General features: G+C 36.5%; 1 protein-coding gene across 5 annotated transcripts in view; it reads right to left on the bottom strand.

The window, feature by feature from the left end:
* Positions 1 to 23325, bottom strand: part of XRCC4 (X-ray repair cross complementing 4) — a 291186-nt gene that overhangs the window by 158863 nt on the left and 108998 nt on the right. For all 5 annotated transcript variants that reach the window (XR_013418175.1, XM_001111900.5, XM_078004438.1 and 2 more), the window contains exons 4-6: positions 15448 to 15614; positions 1406 to 1561; positions 195 to 301 (exon numbers count right to left, since the gene is read on the bottom strand). Coding sequence is in view for 4 of the 5 variants with exons in the window: in XM_001111900.5 (XP_001111900.2) it covers positions 195 to 301; positions 1406 to 1561; positions 15448 to 15614 (430 nt within the window). In the remaining variant the exon portion in view is untranslated. The remainder of the gene's footprint in view (positions 1 to 194; positions 302 to 1405; positions 1562 to 15447; positions 15615 to 23325) is intronic.

The raw sequence follows: 23325 nt of genomic DNA, 5'->3' as shown, positions 1-23325 counted from the left end.
GCTAACGAGTTGCTGCATTTTACAAATAATATTAAGTTTTAACATTAAAAATTTGAGTCTTTAAAATAAAAATGCTAAAGAATTTTCATAGAATAAGGTTTTTCACAACATTTTTCCATTATGGTTTCTTGTCATTAGAGTAAGAAGCCCAAGTGAGATATTCAACAAAGGAGATAAATTTATATCTCTCTTACCTGAAGCCGACCCAGAGGGATCAGGTTGGTTTTCATTTTCCTCATCAGTACTCTCATCATAGACTGGATCTCGGTCAGCAGTCATTTCAGAACAGATTGTAGTTTCCCTAGAAACAGAGACAGGTAGAATTATAAATCATTGGCTCACCCCCTGCTAGGCAGCAAATTTACCAGTAAGTAATTATAGAAAATATTTCTGGAAAAAGATTCTAATTAGACAAACATATTGAAAATTTATATGACTTAGATGAAAGCATCTTAAAACCTATATATTAACTCTCTTAAGAACAAGTTTCTCTTTTACCCAATTTTAATCTGAATTTAGTACTCATTATAATTAATATTAAATCAGTTTCTTATCAGGTACTATTCTTCTATCAAAATACTTTTTTCTACCAAATTATCTCTGTGAGTCACAGAGTATTTAACATTTTACTAATCTCAGAGCAGTTCCTTATTTCATTTGATCTCTGCAAAGCCCTAAGATGGGTATCTTTACCTTTATTATGAAAAAAAAGTGATGTGTCCAAAGCTATAAACTAATAGGTATGACTGCAAGACCAGTACCTGAACTAGGACTAGCTGATATCAAATTTTTTTATACTATGTCACTAGTAATTCTGCACTTTTACTAAGATTCAAAGCAATAGACCCTAACGTGTATTTGCTAATGTGTAAAAAAGTTATAATCGTTGAAACCCATATCAGCCATTTGTCACTTACGATTCTTCCATAAAAATCAAGTACATATCTACTCTCAGAGAAAACGTTAAAGAAGAATAAGATTGGTAATCACACTGTAATCAGGTAAAATAAATGCTCCCTGGAATTTAATATTAACAACTTGATTCAAAAGTTAACTATTGCCTAGACATCAAGATTACAAATATGCATCCAACTTTGTAGTTCTGCAGATGAAAGGGTTTTTAAATTAATATTTCTTACTAATGTCTAAGAATTAAATAATACTTTAATAAGCCTCATGTCAATTTTTAAATTTAAGTGTAGGTGAGACAGTTGAGCAGACATGGAGCGAGCATGCTGAGAACTCTCTAGCCCATGGCACCCGTCTAACAGCCTGAGCATCCACATCCAGTCTACCAAATTATCTCATATGACCAAAAAGTTGGCACCTAATGTTCATTAACTTTGGGAAGAAATTCCACTTAAATTTATACATCTGTCATCCAAAAACTAGATAGCCAAAATACCCTTCTTGTTTGATGTTCTTTTCTTGTTCTTGAGCTGTATTTAATAATTTATTATGCAAACTTCTGATTTTTGTTTTCTTCTCATTCAACACCAGAATAAACCGCTTATAAAGATCAGTCTCCAAAGCTTCCTTAGCGTTCACACATTTTTCAAATCTGAAAAAGTAAGTAAACAAATTAGTCATGCAGTTCTGCTTACCATTAACATAATTCAATCTAATAATCAAGAAGATTTCAATAAAATTTTTCAAAGAAAATACAATTAAAGATTATTTTCACATATGCTTTCACTGACTTAAAAGTTTTATAAAGATGGTTAAATACACAATTAGAAATTATTGGTTATTCATGTAATTCATGTACTGAGATAAGGATCAAAATTGAAAATTGATACAAATAAGCCTTTAGAAAATCAAAATGCCTAAAGATAATAATTTATTGACATCTATGGTTTATTTACAAAAGAATGTTTTTATGGGATAAATTTCAAACAAGAGTAAATGTAGCCTGTGTTTCCTCAGTACTATGTTAATATTACTATAAAAGCAACTACAATCTTGTTTTGTGATAAGGCAATACAGCTAATTTGTCTTGACTGCTCTACTAGACAATGAACTGCTCTACAACAAGAACACGACTTATCCAGTTATATTCTTATAAGCGAGCACCACACACACACACACATACAAATACATATAGAAACACAATACACATACAATGAAAGTATTCTACTTGATATATCCAAGGAGAGATTAATAAAACAGCAAATGTAAAACATTACGTATCTTCAAATTTAGATACCTGAGACAAAACATAAAATTCTCTATTGTTTATAATTCGTCCTACACTGCTCAATGAGCTAACAGGGTTTGTATTTATTTTAAGCTCCCAAGAGAGATATAAAGTAAAGAAAGCAAAATAGCTGAGGTTGTATATACTTAAAATGTGCACACGCATACATGATGAATACATTCTTATTTTAGAGATTCAAATACAAATTATTTTATGTATTCTTTTCAATGTCGTTTTATACTGCTTATTTACATTGTTGTTGTTCGATATACAAGTATCCTAGTATTTTTATGCTGTACATAAACACACACACACACATATACCAGTAGTAACATATATGTGTGTACATATACAGACACACACATATATATTTCAGTGAAATTAGAAACACAAATGTCCAAATTAGATACCTTTTATATACACACCCTTAAACTTTCAACAATCTACCTATCTAGAGATGCAAAGAATTCAAACCTCTCATAGGATAAAAAGGAAAATATGGCAATATATTCTCTGGGACCAATTTCAGCAAATTCTTATAGCATAGTCTTTGCCAAGGATGTGAACTCCAGGAAAGCAGAGAGCATGTGTGTTTTACTGGCCATGGTATCCTCAGTGCCCAGCATAGTGTTTAGCATTCTACAGAGGTTTGGTAGGTTCTTATCAGACAAACGAATAAAGTGAGTAAATTAATATGGACATCTTTTTGGTTTATTTGTTTTCCCAGGTTTACTGCTGATTTATTACAAGGCCTCAACAGTGCTTTATTTTTTCTTTTCAACATCCTGTTCTGCAGCTTCCTTGGTCCTTTTTGCCCAGAGGCCAAAGAGCCAGGCATTGATATGGCAGGTTTTTGTTTTGTTTTGTGTTTAGTTTTGAGACAGAGTTTCACTCTCGTTGCCCAGGCTGGAGTGCAGTGGCACGATCTCGGCTCACTGCAACCTCCGCCTTCTGGTTTTAAGCAATTCGCCTGCCTCAGCCTCCTGAGTAGCTGGGATGACAGGCGCCCGCCACCATGCCCGGCAAATTTTTGTATTTTTAGTAGAGACAGGGTTTCACCATGTTGGTCAGACTGGTCTCGAACTCCTGAACTCGTGATCCGCCCACCTCAGCCTCCCAAAGTTCTGGGATTACAGGCATGAGCCACTGCACCCAGTTTGATGTGGCAGTCTTGAAGTTCTCTTCCTCTTGGTGATGACTCTGGCTTTCTCCTTCTTATAGGTATTCCATATGAACATTACTGGTCCTGTCAGTGTGATGGCCAATTTGAGTTCTTCAGTGTAGCCGTCTCCCTTCTTGGAGGCTGAGGTTCCTAGAGAAGGAGGATAAGCTTCCAGCAGTACTCCTAAAGCTGTTATACATTGGCCTGCAAGGACTCAATGGACTTGTTTCACCTTCTTGGATCAATAGAGAAATCAATGGTCCAGGCCATCTTCTTGTGGATGCTGGCCACCCTTAATTCTTCCAAGCTGAAGCCCCTGCCAGCTTGTACTTGGTGTGAAACCTCATGTGGGACATTTTACTAGGGGCCAATGGGTCCAGATACAAGGCACCGGGCAATGCAGTGGGCTTTGACTTCTCTGGTCTCATGTCTGTGGCTCTTCCTTGCAGGCTGGGTGAACCATGTCGCTATGGGCCACTGCCAGTTCTTATAAAAGTGGAGCTTCAGGATTATGCCATTCCTGCTGGGCACCATGTCTGACTATAGCCCTCCAGCAAAGGAGAAGAGCCAAGGAGAATGGCTAATATTGACATCTTATAAGGAAACAGAAAAACAGTGATTCTGAATATTGCATTTTTTTCACTGATTTAATAGCTATTCACCATTGTATAAGTAATATTTTTCATCTTCAGCTTTTTAAAAAACTGCGTCAAATAATATCAATCTAGCAGTATTCCCTTCATTCAGCAAAGTTCTCTGAGACAGAAGTATATGAAAAGATGTTAGAAAAAAATTGAATATTGAAAAGGAGCTAGCAATATTGATAGTTTATTTTAAGCAAAGATATGTCACTACATTTATATTTCAGATTCAGTGTTATGTAAGCATGATATTCTCATCTTCCTATAATATTTTCAAAAAAAAAATAAAAAACTTTAAAACATATATATTACTGAAATACCTGAGTATATAATAACATACTTCAAACATATACAAAGTAAAAACCAACATGTGAAAACATAAACAAATCTATTACAATTTCTTATATTAAATTTTAGGAATGGTAGCCAATTAGTAATTTATCTGGTTTAAGTCCATATTTAATTTCCATATAAGTCACTTCGATAATTCTTTATTGAAAGATTGTGTACGTTATTAACAATTAACAAGCTAATTCCCAAACCTTTATTAAAATTAACATTTGGTGTGACACATTCAAAGTGAAAATAAATATAAAAATGAAATATCATATAATATTCCTAAAGAATATTGTTCATCTTAAGTAACCAGTATCAGAACTATGCTGTCAAAGGAAACATTTCTGTGACAGGGAAACAAAGTAAATAGAATGAATGTTATCATATGAGTTAACCTTGCTTGGTTTCAGCAAAGTTTTAGGATTTTTTTGCAACCAAACTTCTGATGATCAAACTGGACAACACTTCCTAGAAAAGTGGGGGAGTAGGAGCTAACTGGAGAAAAAGTACTTGTGTGAACAGTTGCATGACATGAATTTACTCTTAATTCTTAATTTTTCAAGACTCAGAGAATGCTATCCTTTTATCCATTAATCAGTAACTAAGAGGTACGTAGTATCATTCCCATCTAATTTTTAATGCCAATCCTCTCCTAGAGCATTATGATGTTACTATGCCTTCCATTACATGCTTCCTGTCAAGCTTATCCCTCAAGAATTAGACAGGAATTATTAGGTGAGAACATTTAGTGGAGAAGAGACATGGGATTCACTGCTAAGTCTGGTGACACTAACAAAAAGCCCATGCACAACTAGATCAGACCACACTAGTTCAAGGATCACATCCAGGCAAATCTCAAATTGGAACAAAATCATAAATAACACCAAACAAGAAAGGTCTAATGATAATTCATCCTTTCTACAATAACTAGGAAAATAGAACAATAATGCTAAATTTAATTAGTAACCTAGCACTGAGGTATCTAAAACCTCGGACAGAAAAAAAAAATAGTAATTTTTTAAAAAAATTAAAAGGACAAAAAAATTACACAAAAATACTGAATATTCAAAATAAAATATCTCTGGGTAGGAAAACAATATAAGAATAACATTTCAAAACAATAACAAACTAGGAGGAAAAACACAACAATTTCATGCAGAAATAACACCAAAAATGAAACAATAGATTAAATGATAGCTCAAAATAAAATAATAGGTACATAAACGTGAAATATGGTACTTAGACACAGTGCAGTAACCCTTAAATTAATAATCAGTTCCGGCCAAAATTATATCTGGCCCAGGTCAGGGTTGTACGGCAATAGAAAGTCTGAGGAGAGTTGGGAGGACAAAGAAAGCTAAAAAGAACTGGAGAAGCAAGCAGTGGTAAAGAGATTTAATATGCCTTTAAGTACGGAAGAAGATGGTGAACAGCTGTTCCTCATCCTTTCTGACAAGAGAACAAGAGGAAATGGCCTTCAACTATACCGTGAAGGATTCTAGATGGAAGAAAGAATTTTCTGACTGTGACAGTTCTTAAACAATGTAACGGGCTACCAAGGGGAGATGAAGATATCTCTCGAGGTTTCTTTTTTTTTTTTTTTTCTTCCATTGCTAGTTTTTTTTTTTTTTTTCAGTATTTTTTTTTTAATATTTTTAAAATTCATTTATTATTATTATACTTTAAGTTGTAGGGTACATGTGCATAACGTGCAGGTTTGTTACATATGTATACTTGTGCCATGTTGGTGTGCTGCACCCATCAACTCGTCATTTACATCAGGTATAACTCCCAATGCAATCCCTCCCCCCGCCCCCCTCCCCATGATAGGCCCTGGTGTGTGATGTTCCCCTTCCTGAGTCCAAGTGATCTCATTGTTCAGTTCCCACCTATGAGTGAGAACATGCGGTGTTTGGTTTTCTGTTCTTGTGATAGTTTGCTAAGAATGATGGTTTCCAGCTGCATCCATGTCCCTACAAAGGACACAAACTCATCCTTTTTTATGGCTGCATAGTATTCCATGCTGTATATGTGCCACATTTTCTTAATCCAGTCTGTCACTGATGGACATTTGGGTTGATTCCAAGTCTTTGCTATTGTGAATAGTGCTGCAATAAACATACGTGTGCATGTGTCTTTGTAGCAGCATAATTTATAATCCTTTGGGTATATACCCAGTAATGGGATGGCTGGGTCATATGGTACATCTAGTTCTAGATCCTTGAGGAATCGCCATACTGTTTTCCATAATGGTTGAACTAGTTTACAATCCCACCAACAGTGTAAAAGTGTTCCTATTTCTCCACATCCTCTCCAGCACCTGTTGTTTCCTGACTTTTTAATGATCGCCATTCTAACTGGTGTGAGATGGTATCTCATTGTGGTTTTGATTTGCATTTCTCTGATGGCCAGTGATGATGAGCATTTTTTCATGTGTCTGTTGGCTGTATGAATGTCTTCTTTTGAGAAATGTCTGATCATATCCTTTGCCCACTTTTTGATGGGGTTGTTTGTTTTTTTCTTGTAAATTTGTTTGAGTTCTTTGTAGGTTCTGGATATTAGCCCTTTGTCAGATGAGTAGATTGCAAAAATTTTCTCCCATTCTGTAGGTTGCCTGTTCACTCTGATGGTAGTTTCTTTTGCTGTGCAGAAGCTCTTTAGTTTAATGAGATCCCATTTGTCAATTTTGGCTTTTGCTGCCATTGCTTTTGGTGTTTTAGACATGAAGTCTTTGCCCATGCCTATACCTAGGTTTTCCTCTAGGATTTTTATGGTATTAGGTCTAACATTTAAGTCTCTAATCCATCTTGAATTAATTTTCGTATAAGGAGTAAGGAAAGGATCCAGTTTCAGCTTTCTACTTATGGCTAGCCAATTTTCCCAGCACCATTTATTAAATAGGGAATCCTTTCCCCATTTCTTGTTTCTCTCAGGTTTGTCAAAGATCAGATGGCTGTAGATGTGTGGTATTATTTCTGAGGACTCTGTTCTGTTCCATTGGTCTATATCTCTGTTTTGGTACCAGTACCATGCTGTTTTGGTTACTGTAGCCTTGTAGTATAGTTTGAAGTCAGGTAGCGTGATGCCTCCAGCTTTGTCCTTTTGACTTAGGATTGTCTTGGAGATGCGGGCTCTTTTTTGGTTCCATATGAACTTTAAAGCAGTTTTTTCCAATTCTGTGAAGAAACTCATTGGTAGTTTGATGGGGATGGCATTGAATCTATAAATTACCTTGGGCAGTATGGCCATTTTCACTATATTGATTCTTCCTATCCATGAGCATGGTATGTTCTTCCATTTGTTTGTGTCCTCTTTTATTTCACTGAGCAGTGGTTTGTAGTTCTCCTTGAAGAGGTCCTTTACATCCCTTGTAAGTTGGATTCCTAGGTATTTTATTCTCTTTGAAGCAATTGTGAATGGAAGTTCATTCCTGATTTGGCTCTCTGTTTGTCTGTTACTGGTGTATAAGAATGCTTGTGATTTTTGCACATTAATTTTGTATCCTGAGACTTTGCTGAAGTTGCTTATCAGCTTAAGGAGATTTTGGGCTGAGACAATGGGGTTTTCTAAATATACAATCATGTCATCTGCAAACAGGGACAATTTGACTTCTTCTTTTCCTAACTGAATACCCTTGATTTTTTTCTCTTGCCTAATTGCCCTAGCCAGAACTTCCAACACTATGTTGAATAGGAGTGGTGAGAGAGGGCATCCCTGTCTTGTGCCAGTTTTCAAAGGGAATTTTTCCAGTTTTTGCCCATTCAGTATGATATTGGCTGTGGGTTTGTCATAAATAGCTGTTATTATTTTGAGGTACGTTCCATCAATACCGAATTTATTGAGCGTTTTTAGCATGAAGGACTGTTGAATTTTGTCAAAAGCCTTTTCTGCATCTATTGAGATAATTATGTGGTTCTTGTCTTTGGTTCTGTTTATATGCTGGATTATGTTTACTGATTTGCGAATGTTGAACCAGCCTTGCATCCCAGGGATGAAGCCCACTTGATCATGGTGGATAAGCTTTTTGATGTGTTGCTGAATGCGGTTTGCCAGTATTTTATTGAGGATTTTTGCATCGATGTTCATCAGGGATATTGGTCTAAAATTCTCTTTTTTTTGTTGTGTCTCTGCCAGGCTTTGGTATCAGGATGATGTTGGCCTCATAAAATGAGTTAGGGAGGATTCCCTCTTTTTCTATTCATTGGAATAGTTTCAGAAGGAATGGTACCAACTCCTCCTTATACCTCTGGTAGAATTCAGCTGTGAATCCATCTGGTCCTGGACTTTTTTTGGTTGGTAGGCTATTAATTATTGCCTCAATTTCAGAGCCTGCTATTGGTCTATTCAGGGATTCAACTTCTTCCTGGTTTAGTCTTGGAAGAGTGTAAGTGTCCAGGAAATTATCCATTTCTTCTAGATTTTCCAGTTTATTTGCATAGAGGTGTTTATAGTATTCTCTGATGGTACTTTGTATTTCTGTGGGGTCGGTGGTGATATCCCCTTTATCATTTTTAATTGCATCGATTTGATTCTTCTCTCTTTTCTTCTTTATTAGTCTTGCTAGCGGTCTGTCAATTTTGTTGATCTTTTCAAAAAACCAACTCCTGGATTCATTGATTTTTTGGAGGGTTTTTTGTGTCTCTATCTCCTTCAGTTCTGCTCTGATCTTAGTTATTTCTTGCCTTCTGCTAGCTTTCGAATGTGTTTGCTCTTGCTTCTCTAGTTCTTTTAATTGCGATGTTAGAGTGTCAATTTTAGATCTTTCCTGCTTTCTCTTGTGGGCATTTAGTGCTATAAATTTCCCTCTACACACTGCTTTAAATGTGTCCCAGAGATTCTGGTATGTTGTATCTTTGTTCTCATTGGTTTCAAAGAACATCTTTATTTCTGCCTTCATTTCCTTATGTACCCAGTAGTCATTCAGGAGCAGGTTGTTCAGTTTCCATGTAGTTGAGCGGTTTTGATTGAGTTTCTTAGTCCTGAGTTCTAGTTTGATTGCACTGTGGTCTGAGAGACAGTTTGTTATAATTTCTGTTCTTGTACATTTGCTGAGGAGTGCTTTACTTCCAATTACGTGGTCAATTTTGGAGTAAGTATGATGTGGTGCTGAGAAGAATGTATATTCTGTTGATTTGGGGTGGAGAGTTCTATAGATGTCTATTAGGTCTGCTTGCTGCAGAGATGAGTTCAATTCCTGGATATCCTTTTTAACTTTCTGTCTCGTTGATCTGTCTAATGTTGACAGTGGAGTGTTGAAGTCTCCCATTATTATTGTATGGGAGTCTAAGTCTCTTTGTAAGTCTCTAAGGACTTGCTTTATGAATCTGGGTGCTCCTGTATTGGGTGCATATATATTTAGGATAGTTAGCTCTTCCTGTTGAATTGATCCCTTTACCATTATGTAATGGCCTTCTTTGTCTCTTTTGATCTTTGATGGTTTAAAGTCTGTTTTATCAGAGACTAGTATTGCAACTCCCACTGTTTTTTGTTCTCCATTTGCTTGGTAAATCTTCCTCCATCCCTTTATTTTGAGCCTATGTATGTCTCTGCGTGTGAGATGGGTCTCCTGAATACAGCAGACTGATGGGTCTTGACTCTTTATCCAGTTTGCCAGTCTGTGTCTTTTAATTGGACCATTTAGTCCATTTACATTTAAGGTTAAGATTGTTATGTGTGAACTTGATCCTGCCATTATGATATTAACTGGTTATTTTGCTCGTTAGTTGATGCAGTTTCTTCCTAGCCTCGATGGTCTTTACATTTTGGCATGTTTTTGCCTTGGCTGGTACCGGTTGTTCCTTTCCATGTTTAGTGCTTCCTTCAGGGTCTCTTGTAAGGCAGGCCTGGTGGTGACAAAATCTCTAAGCATTTGCTTATCTGTAAAGGATTTTATTTCTCCTTCACTTATGAAACTTAGTTTGGCTGGATATGAAATTCTGGGTTGAAAATTCTTTTCTTTAAGAATGTTGAATATTGGCCCCCACTCTCTTCTGGCTTGGAGAGTTTCTGCGAGAGATCTGCTGTTAGTCTGATGGGCTTCCCTTTGTGGGTAACCCGACCTTTCTCTCTGGCTGCCCTTAAGATTTTTTCCTTCATTTCAACTTTGGTGAATCTGGCAATTATGTGTCTTGGAGTTGCTCTTCTCGAGGAGTATCTTTGTGGCGTTCTCTGTATTTCCTGGATTTGAATGTTGGCCTGCCCTACTAGGTTGGGGAAGTTCTCCTGGATGATATCCTGAAGAGTGTTTTCCAACTTGGTTCCATTTTCCCCCTCACTTTCAGGCACCCCAATCAGACGTAGATTTGGTCTTTTTACATAATCCCATACTTCTTGCAGGCTTTGTTCATTTCTTTTTCTTCTTTTTTCTTTTGGTTTCTCTTCTCGCTTCATTTCATTCATTTGATCCTCAATCGCAGATACTCTTTCTTCCAGTTGATCGAGTCGGTTACTGAAGCTTGTGCATTTGTCACGTATTTCTCGTGTCATGGTTTTCATCTCTTTCATTTCGTTTAGGACCTTCTCTGCATTAATTACTCTAGCCATCAATTCTTCCACTTTTTTTTCAAGATTTTTAGTTTCTTTGCGCTGGGTACGTAATTCTTCCTTTAGCTCTGAGAAATTTGATGGAGTGAAGCCTTCTTCTCTCATCTCGTCAAAGTCATTCTCCGTCCAGCTTTGATCCGTTGCTGGCGATGAGCTGCGCTCCTTTGCCGGGGGAGATGCGCTCTTATTTTTTGAATTTCCAGCTTTTCTGCCCTGCTTTTTCCCCATCTTTGTGGTTTTATCTGCCTCTGGTCTTTGATGATGGTGATGTACTGATGGGGTTTTGGTGTAGGTGTCCTTCCTGTTTGATAGTTTTCCTTCTAACAGTCAGGACCCTCAGCTGTAGGTCTGTTGGAGATTGCTTGAGGTCCACTCCAGACCCTGTTTGCCTGGGTATCAGCAGCAGAGGCTGCAGAAGATAGAATATTTCTGAACAGCGAGTGTGCCTGTCTGATTCTTGCTTTGGAAGCTTCCTCTCAGGGGTGTACTCCACCCTGTGAGGTGTGGGGTGTCAGACTGCCCCTAGTGGGGGATGTCTCCCAGTTAGGCTACTCAGGGGTCAGGGACCCACTTGAGCAGGGAGTCTGTCCCTTCTCAGATCTCAACCTCCGTGTTGGGAGATCCACTGCTCTCTTCAAAGCTGTCAGACAGAGTCGTTTGCGTCTGCAGAGGTTTCGGCTGTGTTTGTTATTGCCCTGTCCCCAGAGGTGGAGTCTACAGAGACAGGCAGGTTTCCTTGAGCTGCTGTGAGCTCCACCCAGTTCGAGCTTCCCAGCAGCTTTGTTTACCTACTTAAGCCTCAGCAATGGTGGGCGCCCCTCCCCCAGCCTCGCTGCTGCCTTGCCGGTAGATCACAGACTGCTGTGCTAGCAATGAGGGAGGCTCCGTGGGTGTGGGACCCTCCCGGCCAGGTGTGGGATATGATCTCCTGGTGTGCCTGTTTGCTTAAAGCGCAGTATTGGGGTGGGAGTTACCCGATTTTCCAGGTGTTGTGTGTCTCCGTTCCCCTGGCTAGGAAAAGGGATTCCCTTCCCCCTTGCGCTTCCCAGGTGAGGCAATGCCTCGCCCTGCTTCAGCTCTCGCTGGTCGGGCTGCAGCAGCTGACCAGCACCGATCGTCCGGCACTCCCCAGTGAGATGAACCCAGTACCTCAGTTGAAAATGCAGAAATCGCCGGTCTTCTGTGTCGCTCGCGCTGGGAGTTGCAGACTGGAGCTGTTCCTATTCCGCCATCTTGCTCCGCCCCCTCGAGGTCTTTAAAAATCAGACTGAATTCATCTGGATATAATGTGATTCTATCTTGAAGGCAGAGAGATGAACTAGAAGAGCTTTCAAGGTCTTTTATTCTGATGATTCTGTGAGTGTCAACCCAATTCACTGAAAACTGCCTCCAATTATGGGTTTAATAACTATAACTCAGAATAAAGGCAGATAATTTCTAAGCAGAGTTCTGAGTGCAAACAAAACATCTATTCAGTAACATGGAACTTGAGAGTCGTTATTAGTAATTAAGTAGAAAACCCACTAAATAAATATAGCCAGTAACCTAAGGATTTATATACACATCTTAAATGTTTCCTCCTTTATCTCAACTATACAAAATTAATGCAGTGATGCCACTTGTTCAAAATGGAGCCAAGAACACAATTATTAAGTGGTAATTTAAAATAACAGCAAATATATGTTAAAATTCTATGCATTAAAGCTCACACTTTTTACTTATGCTGTAATTTCTCATTCCTCACTCAAGCCTTGTTTATTCTCCACCATCATCCCAAATGAAAATAGCTTTATAGTTGTTTCTGATTATAATGGTGATACATATTTAAATACTAAAACATATACAAAAAATACTCCCCAAAATTAAAGGAAAATGTAGTCTACCATTCCAGATGTACACTATTAACATTTAATTTTCTTCTTCCAGATACTCTCTATTTAAATATATTTTTGCAAACAATGGGATATTGTTTATATTTGTGGTGATGCACGTCTTACCTTAATATATGATCAACATTTTCCACGTTAATAAACACGTGTACACAACTATTTTATGCTCATATAATATCTTATTGTGTAGTAAATGTATCCCAGACCCATCTACCTTCGCTTCTACAGGAATTCCCATCCCTTACATTGTGTCCTTCCCCACTATTTTAACACCACCCTCCCATCCCTTCATATGTAGTATAGAAGAAATGCTTGGATCATGGACACTGACACAAGAATAATCAGAGGCTTCCCCCAAAACTATTGCCAAGTTTAACATGGCCCCAACGCTAATGATTCTCTACTTTCTATGTCCCCAGTTACCTAACTCCATATGCTCATGTCCTATTTCTAATCTCCCTAAAGACACTTAATTAGAACTACTGCCTTATGGAAGCTAAAGCTGTAAATCCTTTCCAGCATGGAAAGGCTCTAGTGAGGGAACACTAAGAAACTGCTGCTTGGCCATGATCAAGATGTATTTGCAGCTCCTTAAAGTGGTCTCTGTCCTCTGAAAGGAGAGAAAACCAAATTTGGGAAATATTTAAAGCTACTAATCTAAGATGTGGAATACAATAAAGAGACTAGAATCCTCTGGAGTGGACTCTTTCTTCTCAGTACATAGGGCCACCCCAAAGGCACACATCTATAGACCCTGAAGAAGACATCTGACACAGTATTATCAAAAAAAAAAAAAAAATAGCTGCATCATAATAAGGCAGGTGACAGGGTACATGGCTGTGCTTTTGATCAAACAGGAAATCTCTTGCCACAACAAGACAAAAGCACTTGCTGGATAGTCCAGAAATAGCAAATCAAGCATCTGTGAGCCACATATAATATGTGCCCCTCGCACACACTGTTACAGCACAGGGTGCATTCATCTCTAATTCCTCATCTTCGTTCCCTGCTGCTTTCAATTCTATGGGAGTGGTGTTGAATACTGATGAGATAATACCTCTTTCAACCTCTGGCAGACATTTTAAAGCAATTTGTTCAAGTACCAAGTACCCAGTCTGCATTTTTGTAGGCAATTTGTGGATCAAATTTCCTATCATCCTGAGGGTATTCTGAGTTTTAAATATAATGGTTTATCACGACCATAGCTCATCTCCTTTAATTTGATTTATTTCACATATTAAATAGAAAATACACCCAAGCTACAGATATAGGTCCAAGAAATGCTTTGTAGTACAGATACCTGATACTTATTCATACCATGACATAGAATTCATCTTTATTCATGAATAAGCAGTAAAGAGAAAAATTAACTTTTTCTGCATGGTTTCCTAATACACAGTTTGGATTTGGTCTCATTTTTATATTATTTATATATAATATATATAATTGGAGATAGAAATTAATTTAGATCTAAGATAGAACAAAACCACTTTCCTAATACAATACATGAAAGTCAAATAACATAGGTGCTAGGAACTTAATTTTACATGTTTTGCATTAGTTAATAAATATAATTGAATGTACAGAAAAATAACCGCTTTTAGTCAGCCTCATTTTCACATACATATATTGACAGTGGTAAAACCTTCACCATTTTTCATATACTTCCACATATACTCACTAATGTCCATATAGAGTAATCACAATGGTTGCACTAAAAATACTCTAAATATGTTGGATAACTGTTCCCATGCTTTAGCGTTATTTAAGCAAAAGATTTAAAAAATCTACTGGATGTACTAATAATTATTATCATTATTATATATATATTCCACATAATGATTTCAGACATCATTTTCTTTCTCACTATATATATGTGTGTGCATACACATACATATATATATACTATATGTGCACATACACACACATATATATATTATATATGACTCAGTGAGGATATAAATGTTCATCACATGCATTTTATTTCCTTCAAACATCTTATAGAGAATAGAATAATAAAGGTTACACATTGGGCCGGCCTAGATTACATTTAGTTGAGAAAGTTCATAATTTAAAAAAAAAATTATTTTTTTCTTCCTCATTTAAAAACAGGAAAAGCCAGAAAAATAAAAGGCTTCCAAATGTCTTGTCCAGTAGCCACAATCAGTTCATCCTTTAAAAATGCTTATAGTATGAATTTTCAATAAATCAGGAGAAATAAGTCTCTATTGGGAGCCAAAACATTATCACTTGAAATAGGTGCCACTCACTGATTCCAAATAAGAAATCAATTATGTTTATTTTATTTCATGTCTCTTTTTAATTCATTATTAATCCTATAATTTGAGCTGAATTAATCTTTATAAATAGTTACTACCTAAGTTATTTATTAGTATTAATGGGTATTGATCTTCAATGCCCAATTGCTCCCTATTGTTTATAAGTTTGCTGGTGCCACCACATACTAATGACATAAAAGTGTTAATGTACTTCTATAATATACAATATTGACTAATAATTTTGTTTAATCATATTCAGTTAAGCTAAACTTAATGACAAATTTTGTATGAAATATATGCTAATCTACATATGTTGGAAATTTACAAATCATTAACTTAAAGCTATAACAATATGACAAGGGCTCCGTATTTTTATACCACAAGCAAACTGTGTACACACCGTCCTTGAACATCATTCCAATCTCTCAGAAGCCTTTCATTTTCTTTCTGCAGGTGCTCATTTTTGGCTTCATTTTCTGCGATGGTGTCCAAGCAATAACAAATAAGTTCTCTAATGACTTCAGCTGGGTTTTCAACTTTCTCTAGGTTGAAGGAACCAAGTCTGAACTAAAATAAAACAAAAACATGTTTAATTTGAGGAAAATATCAAGATTGAGCAGCATCGTTTTAAGCATACACAATTTCTTCTGAGAAGAAAAAAGTGTAAGAAAGATTTAAATACAATGCATTTACCAGATATACAAACAGTGAGCAAAAAAACTGGGCTACAACCTAAAGTTTCTTACTTTATCATATAAATCAACATATAGCCCAGGACTAATTTTTGTAAGTGGTAAGTCACTCTCCCATCTCCTAGCAGAAAAGAAAGCAACATAAATACTGTATAAGCATACTACCATCTGTTTGCTAAAGCCTAATTTTAAGTCTTTCTGCTCAGAATAAGAAAAGGAATTATATATGAGAATTTTAAACTCTAATTTCTATTCACACAAATGCTAAAATGGAATAACTGACCTTTTATTGAAGAAAGCTCAAAATTTTGTTATAGCTAAGAGAAAGGTAGAGTTTTAGGAAACCAGTAGCTACACAATAATTAACTCTTTTATCTAAAGACAATAATGTATTACCATAAATTGCCAATAATAAAGTTAAGTGTCAAGCTTTAGTACTTCTGCATAAAAGTAAGAATCTTAAAAATACCTTAATTCCTCTATTAGGGTACACTTTAAAATAAAATAATAGTTTTAGTTACACTTATGGAATTCTGAAGGAAACACAGGTATTCCCCCATTTGACTGATAAGGATGCTGAAGCACAATGATTAGTAATAATGATTATAATTATCCTGAAAATTAAAATTATTATAACAGATAACAAATTATGATGATGATTACTATGCAGTTACCATATCTTTTGGTTGAAATATAGCTCAAGCGTAGCAAAAATATAAACTAGGATACATCTTCACCGTAAAAGAACTATTATCATATCCATATTATATACCAGTAAACTCAGATTCAGAGTAGTTATGCAAGCTATTGAAGGGGTAAAGTCAAGATTCTGCTATGCTATGCTGTTGTGCTGCTTCTTGGTAAGAGAGTGTCCCAACTAGACAAAAAGTAGGGGAAGAATTAGGTTCAGAACCTACACATAATTCCAAAGAAAGATGCTAGTAGTACTGAGTCTGTAGAAGAAGAGTAAAATGAGAATTTTTGTTTTGTTTTGGGTTTTTGTTTTTTGCCTCCAAGATCGCAAATTTCTATTATGCATTTATCTGATAAGAAGATTTCCGAAAGGTATTGCTTTTAAAAGAATATTTCTATAAATATGTTACACACAGGTTAAGAAATATTTAAGATGGTTGAGGATTCTGAGACAAATCTTTATTAGACAATTTACAAATAAAAGCAGACTTCACTAAAGTAGACATCCACTGTGAAACTGCATTCGTACAGTTTGATAAAGCAGTTGCAGTTTTCTCATGCAATGAAATGTTCATTCAACAGGCACATAAGCTTAAATAAGAAAGTTTTACCTATATAAACAATAAATAAATTGAAAGCAAATTTGAACAGTTACATTTTGAAGCTTCTCTGAGTGTAAATATACACACAAAGTTAAAGAAATATGTCACCTGGCCAGCTGTAGTAGCTCATGCCTGTAATCCCAACACTTTAGGAGGCCAAGGTGGGTGGATCACCTCAGATCAGGAGTTTGAAACCCGCCTGGCCAACATGGTGAAACCCCTTCTCTACTAAAAATCCAAAAATTAGCCAGGCATGGTGGTGCACGCCTATAAGCCCAGCTACTCAGGAGGCTGAGATATGAGTATCACTGGAACCGAGATCATGCCGCTGAACTCTAGCCCGGGCGACACATCAAGACTCAGTCTCAAAAACAACAACAATAACAACAACAAAGGAAAAAATGTCACCTACAGAATATTAATGTTTTGAGTTGATACAAAGCAGGAGAAAAAAAAAATAAGCTTACTTTATTTTAGCCAATAGGTTACACTAGCAAAACACAAACCCACAAAGTGGTTTCGTATTCTTTCATTATAACAATTTTCAGGTAGGTTGGAGAGAAGTGGACATTTTTGGAAAGAAAAAGTTTTTTTAACACTTGAAAAGTTTCAAAATGCCAAAAGGACAAAGAATTCATCCCACACTTTGATCCTGAAATAAAATAATCAGTAAAATATAAATGAAGAGATAAACACAAGTCCAGCCCTCTACACTTCTATCTCAGATGACAAAGAAAGGACTAATTTTAAATCACTAATAACAACTTCTTTCAAAATATCACTCAAATATACTGATGAAAACTTCCAAAACCCTCTTAGATCTTTTTGCAGCTACTTAGTGTAAAATAAACATGAAATGTCATTTCTTCTTAAAAGTACACAACTATTTTTATTATATCTAATTTCTAATTATTGTCACCAGTTTCTAGTCCTTCAATAGATAAGGACATCTGTTATTCTACACAATAAAAATAAACTAAAAGTATCTAGAAATTTAATGAAAGAAAAGGATTTTACTTGAAATACTCAGATTAATTTTTTTAAATTCTCAAAAGTATGAGCATTTGGCTTATATATACACATGGTTCATAGCCAGGAGCAGGAAGCACTCTTTCACCTTCACTGCTGCTATTCTAGCCTATGCACATTATTACAGATGCAAGGGGCCACACGCCTAGATGCACTGGACTTCAAAAAGGGCCTCATATCAGGCTGAATGAGTTGAGAAGTATAAAATATTTATGTGTTCTACCTCTACATCCAGTCCACCTTTATTCTGTCCCACAACAAAAGAAAAGCAGCAATTTAAGTATCATTTTAACGCCAGCAAATTAGCACAAAACCTATATTGTACTGTTGTGTCAATTTTTAAATTTTTCACTCCAGTTTCTAGTTTGACATATAAGGTTACTGTCACCGCTATTCTTTAGTTATTATTCTGTCACTTCAAAATAACCTACAGTATAAAACCATGACTTCAAATGGTACAGCAGAGTCAGAAAGCACATATTAAAGACATTTTGAGAGCATGTCTCTTCTGTTAGAAATTAAGAGTTTTTTTGTAGTTAGTTCTCAATTTTATTAATAATTCAGAGTACACAGATCTGTGTTAAGAACCTCAATCTATAATCTAAGAGTTTAAGCTATGTCTGCATTTCTCTATGTAAAGAAGGGCAATTGACTTTTAAAATATTGATAATCGGCCAGGTGTGGTGGCTCAAGCTTGTAATCCTAGCACTTTGGGAGGCCAAGGTGGGTGGATTTTTGCCTGAGCTTAAGAGTTCGAGACCAGCCTGGGCAACACCGTGAAACCCTGTCTCTACTAAAATATAAAAAAAATTAGCGGGGTGTGGCGGCGTGCGTCTGTAGTCCCAGCTACTCAGGAGGCTGAGGAAAGAGAATTGCTTAAAGCCAGGAGGCAGAGGTTGCAGTGAGCCGAGATCGCGCCACTGCACTCCAGCCTGGCGACAGCATGAGACTCTATCTCAAAAAAAAAAATATATATATATATATATGTGTGTGTGTGTGTGTGTGTGTATGATCAGAGTAAGTTTCACTAGTTGACTCTTAATGGTTATCATTCTAAGTGATGAAATAAATACTTTAGCTTTTTAAATTTAATCCGCATTAAAAATTATCAATTTCAGAAAACTTACACATTTTCTTTAGCCAGGGGTTTGCTTATTCTGGATATCTTTCTGTCAACTCTTCAAGTCCAAGATTAAATCACTTATCATCACCTCAAGCCCAGGCCAAGTTCTTTTTAACTAAGTTAGCCTATGTATTAGTCGGTTTTCTAAACACTGCTGATAAAGACACACCTGAGACTGGGAAGAAAAAGAGGTTTAATGTACTTATAGTTCCACATGCACTTACATGAGTGAGGCTGGGGGGACCTCAAAAATCATGGTGGAAGGCAAGGAGGAGCAAGTTACGTCTTACATGGATGACAGCAGGCAAAAACAGAGCTTACGCAGGGAAACTTCTGTTTTTTGGGTTTTTTGAGACAGCGTTTCACTCTGTTGCCTAGGCTAGAGTGCAGTGGCACGATCTTGGCTCACTACAACCTCCGCCTCCTGGGTTCAAGTGATTCTCCTGCCTCAGCCTCCTGAATAGCTGGCATTACAGGGGTGGATCACCACACCTAGCTAATTTTTGTATTTTTAGTAGAGATGGGGTTTCACCATGTTGGTCAGGCTAGTCTCGAACTCCTGACCTGGTCATCTGCCCACCTTGGCCTCCCAAAGTGCTGAGATTACAGGCGTGGGCCACTGTGCCCAGCCACTCCTGTTTTTAAAACCATCAGCTCTTGTGAAACTCATTCACTATCACAAGAACAATGCAGGAAAGACCTGCCCCTGTAATTCAATCACCTCCCACCAGGTTCCTCCCATGACATGTGGGAACTGTGGGAGTTATCATTCAAGATGAGATTTGGATGGAGACACAGCCAAACCATATCAGCCTACATTGGCCTCTCTAGTCTTAATATTTCAGTCTCATACAATGTATTACTCAGTTGTATCCTGCTTATATTTTTCTTTGGTTGTTTCAGAAATGCAGTCTTTCCCTTTAGGTTTGAAGCTTTTTGAGATGTGGGACCCTCTCTTCTATTTCTTCCATAGCCTCCAAAATATCTTTCAAAGCTCTGGCCCATACTAAGTGTTGGATAAAATTTTGATTATTTATTGGAATAATCCTCATTAAGAAACTATAACTATAATGGGATAGGTAAGGGATTTGGGCAGTGATTCTGTCCAAATTAAGAAATAGAGACCAGACAGGGTTATTTATTGATATATTTATAAACATGACAGCTGTTTAAAGACATGACAGGGCTATTTATTGATTAGTATAATTTAAACAAAAAGGGCAGTTAATTGCTTACTAGCACTTAATACTATCATAATATATAGATTTGAAAAGAATTAAAACAGATGTTTTTTAAAGAATGTATAGTTATATACTCAGTTTTCAGGTTCTTTTAAATGACCACACAAATAAAAGAATATACAGTATCAGTAAAGCACATAAAATAAATACTATGAGTAACATTAATTCCTAGAGAGTTATTTGTGGCCATTCTAAGTGTTTCTGAGGACAGGAGATTATCAAGGTGAGATTTGATATCCTGTTTAAAATATATCCACTAAAGGGTTTCAGTTTCAATATATTATCAAAGTAGACTAAATAAACTTGAAGAATTAATCTTCATTACTATCCTGGGAACCAAGATGTAGAACTAAAGGAAAATGAAAAATAAAGGTATCTTGATGTTATTACTAGGCGAATAACGACCAGATAGAATCTCATTTTGTTGCAGTGAGTGCTTTTAAATTTATTCACATCAGAGAAAAGCTTAGCTGTAACTAGATATGTGTATACTAAAAACAGTAGTCTGTCCATTACAGTTTATAATGCAGAATACTGTCTATCATACATATATACACAGTTGCATATATATAGTTGTGATCGTTATAAAATTCTAGTAATATAGGAAATTAATCAAGATATGTTTTAAAAAAGGTGACTGAACTGTATTACCTTGACCTAGTTATGCTCATGATCAACTACAAGTTGGTCAACTTTTTGTTGTAGTTTTGAATCAACCACATGTGTCCTAAGGCTTTATATCCTGAACTCTTCAGTTTAGTGGCTTTCTGAAATTTCTATTCTATTCTATTCTATTCTATTCTATTCTATTCTATTCTATTCTATTCTATTCTATTCTATTCTATTCTATTCTATTCTATTCTATTCTATTCTATTTTGACAGATTCGCACTCTGTCACCCAGGCTGGAGTGCACCAGCATGATCTTGGCTCATTGCAACCTCTGCCTCCTGTGTTCAAGTGATTCTCCTGCCTCAGCATCCCGAGTAGCTGGGATTACAGGCGCCTACCACCATTCCTGACTACTTTTTGTTATTTTTAGTAGAGACAGAGTTTCACTGTTTGGCTAGGCTGGTCTCGAACTCCTGAGCTAAAGTGATATGCCTGCCTTGGCTTCCCAAAGTGCTGAGATTAGAGATGTGAGCCACAGAGTATGGCCTGAAATGTTTCTTTTAGATTTAAATAAAGAACATCACAAATGCACCTTCTAAAAGGGACAGTAACATATCTCAGTCGGGAACTGCTCACACTGATCTTAAAAGGTAACTGGAACTGAGAAAAGGATACTGATAAGGACTCCTTCTAAAAAGATAAGAAAACTATATTTGTAAAACTACTAATCTCATCTTTCCAACTACAACATATTATTGCCCAAATTTCTTAGAACTCATAAAAAATGCTAAAACATCTCAGGCTGATCATATACTCAAGCAAGGCTCCATGTATTTTGGATCTCACAGGTTCTTAAAATTAAAATGCAATAATCTAGGGGTGAAAAGTATGCCACATTGTAATTATTGTGCTATACAAATTATAAGCATTTTACGGTTAGGTTATATGATTTAATATTTCAAGTGTGTCATCTAAGAATTGTTATTTAGGTCTTAATAATTGCAAAAGTCATAGTGGGAATCAGAGAGTTCTTGAGAGCAAAAAAGAAAAAAACTCCATAAAAGTCTACATAGTACAGAAATCTCAGAAGTTACTTTACATTGAAGGGCTATAAATATTCACGCTATTACTGTCTTAAATAGAGGTGATGAGTCTTTTGGTTCATGGACAATATAGTTACATTTAGGGTACATATCCTGGCCTAATTAGTTGTTAGAATTAAAAATGAAACATTTTATTGTATATGGACTCAATCAGCTAGAAAACTTTCCCTATAATAATTGATTGGTCAGAGGGAGAGGGCAGGGGATGCCTATTATTTGCTTTATTTTTGGTATTAGGTGCTGATGAAGAAATGTAGATTTGTATTCCTTCTATACAGAATCTTGGATTCCCTGACACTCTTCCAGATCTCATCACATCTTTTCAGTAGGTTTCTCTATCATCTACTCAGAAGTAAAACAGTATTGTTTCCTGGAACAATTCCTTGACCCTCTTCTTATTTAACTCTACAGAGGTTGATAGGGTTATTCACAATCACAGCTTCCATTATTAAAAATAAGCTGAAAACTGCCAAATCTGTATCTCCAGGTGGGGCCTCCTCTCACTCAGTTCACATGAGATCTGCTTTTTTAAAGGGATCTGGGACCTCCCCCTTCTCTCTCTCACGCCCACACTCTTGCCATGTGACGTGCCAGTTCTCTGTCATCTTCTGCCATGACTGGAAGCTTCCTGAGGCCCTCGGCAGGAACAAACACTGGCACCATGCTTCCTGTACAGCCTGCAGAACCATGAGCCAATTAAACCTCTTTTCTTTATAAAGCACCTATTGTCATGAACTTCTTTACAGCGACACAAGAATATACTAACACAGAGGGCAATTCTCTTTACTTAAAATCCATTGGTTTGAATATTAATTTCATCCAAAAACACCCTCACAAAAACACTCAGAATGCCTGATCACACATCTGGGCACCATGGCCCTGCCAAGCTGACATATAAAATTAACCATCATAGCCAAAAAGAAACTGAGGCCTTCATTCCAACAGGCTACAAGGAACTCAACTGTGCCTGTACCCCACTGAGCTTGAAGGCAGATCCTTCACCTTGAGATGAGACCACAGCCCCCGGACAATGCCTTAATTGCAGCTTTTAGATGAGTCCTAGCAATGCCATACCTGGACTCCTGACCCACAGAAACAGTGAGATTAATAAACGTATATGGTTTTAAGCTGCTAAATTTGTGGTAATGTGTTATTCAATAATAAATAATGAATATAAATATGCT

Source organism: Macaca mulatta, chromosome 6, assembly GCF_049350105.2.
Source record: "Macaca mulatta isolate MMU2019108-1 chromosome 6, T2T-MMU8v2.0, whole genome shotgun sequence".
Classification (NCBI taxonomy): Eukaryota; Metazoa; Chordata; class Mammalia; order Primates; family Cercopithecidae; genus Macaca; species Macaca mulatta.
This window is presented reverse-complemented; position numbering and strand designations above follow the sequence as displayed.